Consider the following 8,528-nt stretch of genomic DNA (forward strand, 5'->3'; position numbering starts at 1 on the left):
GCGTTCTGCAGTTGCTTTCAGGAATCTGAGCTTCCTGATGCTTTTGATCACGAGAGCTGGGCTGGTTTTTCCCGCCAGTTTAAACCCACTAACGGCCCCATATGTTAGTCCAGTGCCATAGAGAATCAACGCGGCTCGGATGGAACATAAATGTCTTTGATTCGCGTTCAACTACCTACCGTAAAGCAATACGGCTCGAGGGCCCTAATGCTAGACACAGCGGCAAGGTTGTCGGAGCCGTATACAGTAGATGCTAGTTGCTACTTACGTGGTATGAGTTCACCTGCGTGGCTGGTGTCCATTATCGGAGAAGCTTTTGGTGGCAGCTGCTGCCGATCGCAGATGTCAACTGCAGGTTGTACTTTGAGTCCACCATGAAATGGTATAGTTTAATGGAAACCCAAGGGGATTTAACGCGGCAGGTTGACTTAAGACGTAGATTTTATCACCGTCAGCATGAGGAACTTATTATCAACTATTGTACGGGTGGCAAAACAATCGATTCTTACAGGTAGTGCAACAGATTGAGAACCGGAAGTCAAATGTCAGATATGTGTATCTGGCCGGTCTCGATTTAATTTCCTTTCGACCAAGGGAACTCATCTTAGTATCACCTTAGGCGTAGAACTCCCAAAAGCTCACAGATGCTTCTGGACCCGAATAAGGGCATTTTAGGAGAAATATCAAAACGAACAGGGCAAGGAGGCTTCGGCCTGGTTACAGTTTTATTTTTTCATTTGCCCGTGAAAAGTTCGTCTTAAAGGCCATATCGACGTTTGTTGAGCAGTCTGACATCCACTATATATCAGTTGCCTAGTCCTACTCGTTCGGGCGAGGTGGCTCGAAGGCCCGTGGTTCGGACCCGACCTCTGCCTCTTGACTTCCCCCGGCTAGACTTGGGCAGCTTGGTAGTTTCCCAGCCCTTGTACCTCCTTCTGATGGCATAGCATCTAGGTACTGAAAGGGTACTACAACTGAACGATACGACACAATAATTGTTCGTACTGTAAGGTTTGATTTTCGGTATAGCTCAAACACATACAGAGCAATTCTTCACCACACTGTGATTTAGAGATACTCTAAGCGGTGAAATCCATGGTTGCACCATTGATTCGATCTCCTCAAGAGATTTCTTCAGTCGTTTTGACCAGCTTTTGTTACTCCGTCGCGCCAGGTCACTATAAGGTCACACACCAAACTCATTCCGAGGAAAGATGGAGATTTTTGTTGAAGCAGTGGACAACGTTTTTTCCAAAGCTCGGCGGACCAAAAATATTACTTATGCTCTCTAGTAAAACCGTTAAGGTTGATTCCAACTTGTTTGTCCTGTCCACATCACTTTCATGCTAACATGCTGAAATTGTCGAGGTTGACCGGAAACTTCGTGCAGTTTTTCCACGGTGATGAAAAAAAACGAGAAAATCACGGTTGTGGTTTCCACCTAATAACGGCAATATTAGATAGCTGTAAACTGATGTGCAGTTCGGAAGAAACGTTTGCCTCAGAGGTTCNTGTGTGACTTTGAGACTTTTCCGCTCGTCTGATCTTCCAGCTTTCCAAATTCACACGCCCTGCAGATGTAGTCCAACTTTGACCAAAAAAGCCTGTTACAACGGACCTCAGCACACTGACCACACACCCCGATTAGTCTTTGGGTCTGTTCCGTTCTACTCTAACGTCACACTTGTGGTCGATACACTGAATAGACATTCCACCGAAAGGTTGAAAAGGAAAGCAGCACATTTCGGAATGATCTAACAGAAGATACTCATTGTTGAACATTTAACACGTGAAACCACAAACTAAGAATTGCGATGTCTGAAGATTCGTCAATAAAATGCGGTATTGCATACATAGAGAAACATATGTGAAAGGGATACAGATCTCAGTTTATGAGAAATTCCGTCTAAATTGTTACACGCGTAAAGAAATAAAGCGTTCAGCTGTAGCACCCTTTCGGTGCCTAGCTGCCATGCCACCCGAAGGAAGCACGAGGGCTGGGATACTGTCAGGTTGCCCAAGCCTAGAATTGGCACACGTCCACAGACTGTCGCCTTTTGAAGAGGGGGGCGAGATGGCTCATTTATTAGAGCGCGAATTTACTTACCAGAAGGTCCGCGGTTTGATCCCGACCTCTGCATCACAACTGCTCTTGGCTTGGGTAACTTAGCAGTATCCCATCACTCGTGCTTCCTTCGGAGGCATGGTAACGAAGGGTGCTACAGTCGAACGGTTGCGTTTTAAAAGCCCTATAGAAACAGTATACCCAGAGAAGACGGCAAGTCGATTTGAATTAGTAACGGGTGTGTGCGCAGAACACGTGGTAATGCAACTTGTAAAAAACGCGCGTAAAAAATTGACCAAAATTGATTCGATGTGGCAAGCGTCAACGGTTCATGATGGGTTACGAGTGTGTAACAAGTCTGTGAAGTAGGGGCAGAAAATAGTGGGTTCAGGCAAGGGGAAGGTTTGATCAAGTGGAGGTTAGCCCCCTCACCAAGGCCAGCTAGGCAATTCTTAAGCTACTCCTACTCAGCAACGGACACAACTAAGAATGAGAGGCGAAAGTGTTGCAATTGACTCTAGCCGCGGTTACCTTCTACATTCATGTTCCCAACATTGACCGTACGCCTATGGCTCATCCCCCCTCTAGCATGCATATTTTCCGTATATCTCTAGTTGTTGGACCATCGGGGGTTTTGAGCACCACAGTCCTGATGCATCCATCCTATCCAGGTATAGTGGCTGTTACAATCACTTGCGACCAGGTACCACGCGCTCCCCAATTGTCAATACCGAATCGCCCACTTGTTCCTCTTGATAGTAGCCTACTTATTACGCGACTGAAGCAGTGGGATGTTTTCTTTCATTCAGCGGCGCCGGAAGGTTTTGGTCGACAGCCTTCTCTGCGTATATCGGTATCTTATTCCTAGTTCTTAACCAATAGGGCTCATGATAATAAATGTCTCAGGTTCAGTACATATGTGCTATCAGAACTTTCCAGTACGGGGACCAGTGAGCGTTTGGTCAGCATTCGTCCCGCTTCCGTCAGATGAGCGATTCTTCTGCTAACGTTTATTACGAGAAACTTTACTAAGAACACGTCGAATCGACTGTATCATCCTCCCTTAAATGCCCCCTCTGTGACTTTGTTGCAGTTTCAACTCCATTTCCGCCCCAACAAAATTAGTGTCTATATCACCATACACTTCTTTTGGGGGCTTTGGTCGACTGACAAACCTAGAAAATGCCATAACAAACGAGTCAGTGGACAACGAATAAGCCCATTCTAGGTGTATCGAAATGTCTGGAAACGTAAATATACAGCCATATTGCCCTCTTGTAATACGGCCCTGGTAAGCTTGGAACGCCCCGAAGTAGTCTAGACCGGTTGCTGGAAAGGGACTTTGGCAACCGAAAGATATGCCAGCCGGAAGGACTGACCTTACTTTGCATTCCATGCATCCCTTGGTGACTCGCTTGACGGCGGTTGTGGCACGTAAGATCAAATACTGCTATTGTATAGCTGCGGCGATTTTTCCAAAAGCTTCCATACACAGAACACTGTCCGTCATGGATGCTCACTCTCTCCATTCTTATTTGACTTTGCGATGGATGAAATCATGAGACGAACGCTGGAAGGTCTCCAAAACTCCGACGTTCAAATAACCTGTGAAGAACACTTTATCGATCTGGAACATGTGGATGACATCGTTCTCGTCTTCGGAGAAGAGCAGAAGGCGTAAGAGTTTTTGGATGAACTTACCAACGCCATTCCCTCCTTTGGTATGCACTTTGCACCCACAAAGGTTAAGGTCATGCTCGTGGACATGTAGTCGATGAACATGCCACTTACAATCCAGGGAGAGGTACTGGAAATTGTGGAGCGTTTTACGTGTCTTGGAAATTGTATTAGTTCTGATGAGGTGAATGCACGAATCTGCAACGCTCGAATCACGTTTGCTAATTTGAGACACCTATGGCGTCAAAGTGGTGTATCCCTGAATCTCAAAGGACGTGTGTATCAAGCTATACTGCGGGCTGTTTTGTTGTATGGCTGTGAAACTTGGCCTGTTCGAGCAGCGGAACTGAGAAGTCTTCAGGTGTTCGACAATCGTTGTCTTAGAACAACAGCTCGTGTGGGTTGGTGTTGGAGGATCCGGAGCGAGGCGATTAGAAAGCGAGTTTTCGGTTGTACAACACGTACTTCCATCGAAGAATGTATCCAGCACCAGAAGCTGCATTGGTTGGGACATGTGTTGCGTATGCCTAACCATCGCTTGCCGAAGAGAGTGCTGTTTTCCATGCCTCGTTTCAGAGTGGCGGAAGCAGAAAGGTGGCGAACCCTTGACCTAGCAGACGGGCATGAAGGAGACTACGATATGTTTGGGAGCTGTCGGCGCTATTCGCCTTGCAGGATGGGGACCGCGTGGTCGCCAGTGCGCCTGGTTGGAGGCACTACAAGATGTGGCTGCCAACCGATGTCAGTGGCGTTCTTGTTGTCAGTTTTTATTCAGATTGCTTGAGTGGATGTCTGGAGGTGTAGGCACCTCGGAATGATTGTGGTAAGCTGGCACTAAGTCCCTTCCCCGTCCACATTTACTCTTTTCTTTACAATATGGCCTTCAAATAAATCATGGCTGTACGACTGTGAATCATTGGTGTTGAACGCTGATATCCTGCTGTCGATGATGGTGATGATAATTGTATAGCTGCTATGCCATGCGAAGTGCTGATGTCACCTTCAAATTGATGATAGTGGTTAACGGTGACTTGTGCCGCTAAGTGATCTGGAAGAATAACAGGGCATCGTGCAGCCGGCCACCCACACATATAAACGACTGAAGATTATGCGGTAAAATTTGCGAATTAGTGAATTATCACAGATAGCTGTGTAACTTCGTGTCTAGTTTATAGGTGGTGCTCAGGTGTGTGGGGAATTTTTTAGCTGGACATATTGCAGTATGGTTTGTTCTGCTTCCTTCAGCTTTTCGAGCTGCAGAGTGTTCTTTAGTGCGTTACCTTTTCCTCCTCTTTTTGCGGAAGGAGATTTAAACCTGATAAACTAAGCAACCGCTTACTGCAGCCTTTCCGATGACAAACAGTACGAGAGCAGCACGTCTACCGGAATTTCGGCTGCCGACAAATCACTCGACTGCTGCATCCCAGGCACATTTTGATCGGCCTACCTTGTAATAATTATTCTGGTTGTAAAAACAGGAGCGCAACGTATTCCAAGGGATCACATAACGGGACCGCACAGTAGAGAATGCTTCGTTTGGTTTTATCATTGCCAATGCCCGATGGACCAAAGGTGACTTGAACAAATGGTGTTGACGATGCATGTGGTTCCTTGATGGTCCCGATATGCTGTTCTATCGCCCAGTGTACATCTTGTACATTGGTACCTATCAGAATAGATATTTTTCGGACGCAATTCGAGAAAGCGTAGTGTCTAGTAGATGGGGCCAGTGACGGAGTAACTCTTGAGACGGTAATGTTGGTCTTTTCGGGGGTGACTGGTTGGTGGAATTCGGGGTTTCTAAATGCACCCGACAATAATTGTTGAAGGATTTGGCTGCTAAACTGAAAGTCGTTGTCTTCTCTTTTATGCTCCGTTAATCAATTTAGACCGCAGTTCTGTTGGAATACGCCTCAGCTCAATCTGATTTGCGATTTCAAGTGACAGTAAGGTAGAGTCTGATTCACCGTCAAGGAGTGTATGACATAGTACGGCGCCACTGAGACCAACGAAGCGCACTGAAAGAAAGCTTGGAAGGCCGTTCGGACGTAAGATATGCTTTAACTGTTTGGGGCTCAGCAATAGAGCAGACGAATGTCAGGACCCCTGTGGCTGTGACATACCAGGATGCGGCAAACGACAACACTGGTTACTGCGCATGGACACTTACGTAGAGATCTCTCGTACGGTGACTGCTAATGTGAGCTCAAATTATGCGGAAGTCCTATTGGCCGGAAAGCCCGATGCCGAAGCGCGAACATGTTCACCTGTTCAGACGTAAAATTTCAGATGCGTCCAGCGTGCTCTGGTGGAGTAGTGGTAACACGCCCGCCTCCCCAGTCAGATGTGTGGAGTTCAAACCCCGGCATGACCAAGGATGTGCACTACTGCTGAGCTCTGATACGAGCTAAACTAGAGTCCAGTGCTTCCCTTTTTGGTGTGGTTTCACGAGAATGATTGCGCCAGGACAGGACGACGATGGCTCAAACGAGAATCATGTGAGTGCGCACTCAACATGCAAGTTGTTTCGCATATTGATGGCGCTTTTATCCAATTGTAATGAACAGCTTGCGACTTATTTTGGCGAATCATCCTGTGTTGTGGCAGTGTTAACCTAAATGACCATTAAACGGAACGGACCCGTTGATTTTGACTGTACCCTCTTGCTTCTTCAGACGAACACTACCAGAAGCAACTAGCAGCCTCCTCCGCTGAGAAGAAATCTTCCCGAACACTTCCGTCAAAGGTTAGTTCACAGCCCACTTTGGAAATTGTTGGATGGATTCTAGGACACAATCTTGCGAAAAGTGAAAAATGTGAGCAGCAGCGCGGTTACTCGGATTCTCAATGAAGTCGTTGAAGATTGTTCCTCAGTTACACTGGCGGATGTTGGTAAGTTTGCTGCTCTGACTACGCCTGAGTTTCGGTGTGAATGCATCTATTATGCTTAGCAATGTAACACTTTCGGTGCCTAGCTTTCATGTCACCCGAAGGGAGCACGAGAGCCAACATACTGTCAGTGTGCCCAAGCCTAGATAGGAGAAGCCGAGATGCATAGTTCGGTTTCGAACCACGGGCAGTAAATCTGCTCTTCAATTACGTAGCCTTTCGGCAAAGTTAAACATCAGTTTGAACGAAACTTCTGTCTTGTGGCTACCTGATGAGCCCAAAAAAGGTGAATCAGATGGTGGGCTGTTGAGAGGTTTCTAACAATTCTAAGATATCTGAACCATAGGCGAAGTTTGTGTTCAAGAAAGTGCTTGGTGGGATGGTCAGGTGAGGCGCTATAGATGTATTATAGACACCCTAGGTTGCCTTGATACAGTCAGTCGCAATGAATAACTCACGAATTCGTCACCAGGTACTTGTGCGATTTTTTGAATAGATATTATTATCGCTCTTATCGCCGGTTACAGTGAGGTTTATCCAGGATATTATCAAGCGGTGCACAGCTTTGGTACCAAATTACTAGGTGTTATTACTGCACAGTCGCGTGATCTAGTGAACACGGATGTACTAGACAAATTGAATTGGTTGAGAACAAGGGAATGTCCGTTACAGTGTATTAGTGTATTTCGGGGAGCCCGGCCCTGGTCGGTGTTTGATCTTTGTATTCCGGATTATACGTGTTGCAGGAGTCTAACGAAAACTGTTCATCAGATTGAATTTGCACTACGAGCACAGCTGTTGTTTTCCCGATCACATTCTATATTTTTTTCTCGTTCACAGCTGGCAATGATCGAGCCAAACAATTACTTACCGAGGCTGTCATACTTCCTACCCTCCGACCGGAATTATTTACCGGCCTTCGTGAACCTGTTCGTGGTGTGTTACTTTTTGGCCCACCAGGAAACGGCAAGACAATGCTGGTACGTGTAAAGCTAAGGATATTTTTTGTGCGACATTTTGGTATGCTTTGTGCAACTATGGAACTTATTGTCCATAATCCATCAAATACCTTTCAGAGGAATGCAAAGGGTTGGCTGAGCCTAGAGTTGGATTGACTGAATGAATCAGTATGAGTGTTTCCCAGAAGTATTGACTTCAAATGTCCACAGAGTTTTATCACGGTATCCATTCGTTTAACCACAAACGCTCCTCTTCGGCGTTGGAAGACTTTCCTGAACTACGAACCCTTGAAAATGCTCTGAGGTTCTTTCGTATCCAGCCTTGACAAACGAGAGTGGAAACTGTTGTTTATACACACAGCGTTACCTTCGTTACCCCATTATGAGGCCACTACCTAGCAGAGACCATTTTCTGGCCCGTTTGTTGAGGTGTATTTCAACCACAACGTCTCCGAGAAGGTACGAGCTGTGGTCGTTTCAAGAGACAGAGAATAGCACTAGGGTAAATCGCGTGCAATGGATTAATGGTGAAACTCAAAATTCTGTAATGACTCCTCGTATCAGCCTCAGTTTTCACATACAAGACGGGTAACTCAAACAACACTGGAGTTTCAGTCGTCAGGATCCGAAAAATGGGCACGAGAAAACCTTTAGGCATTAGTTAACGGGGTAGGGCAAGTTTCGGAGTATGCTAGATATACTACGGCCGGTAGACTTTCAGCTGACCGTTCTGCCGTGCACTCGTTTACACCAGTGTCAGATGGGAAAAATCGCAAAAAAGAGGTAGCTTACAGCTGATCGTTGTTTTGAATCCCGCATGGTCCGGGTGGGATCGCTTCAGTTGTTTACCTGGTAGGCATTTTAGTGAGCTGCTTAGTGACGCACAACAAGTGGCATTCCTGGGATAATTCTTTCGTTAGTCTGAAAACGTATCTTCA

General features: G+C 46.2%; 1 protein-coding gene across 1 annotated transcript in view; it reads left to right on the plus strand.

Annotated features, from left to right (window-relative positions):
- T265_12427 (hypothetical protein) overlaps positions 1-8,528 on the plus strand; it is a gene marked incomplete at both ends in the record, with an annotated part of 39,114 nt that overhangs the window by 23,829 nt on the left and 6,757 nt on the right. The window contains 4 exons of the mRNA XM_009163843.1: positions 6,166-6,240; positions 6,418-6,488; positions 6,532-6,634; positions 7,472-7,611. Coding sequence (XP_009162107.1) covers positions 6,166-6,240; positions 6,418-6,488; positions 6,532-6,634; positions 7,472-7,611 — 389 coding nt within the window. The remainder of the gene's footprint in view (positions 1-6,165; positions 6,241-6,417; positions 6,489-6,531; positions 6,635-7,471; positions 7,612-8,528) is intronic.

The sequence above is a fragment of the Opisthorchis viverrini genome (genome assembly GCF_000715545.1).
Source record: "Opisthorchis viverrini unplaced genomic scaffold opera_v5_1, whole genome shotgun sequence".
In the NCBI taxonomy this organism is placed as follows: Eukaryota; Metazoa; Platyhelminthes; class Trematoda; order Opisthorchiida; family Opisthorchiidae; genus Opisthorchis; species Opisthorchis viverrini.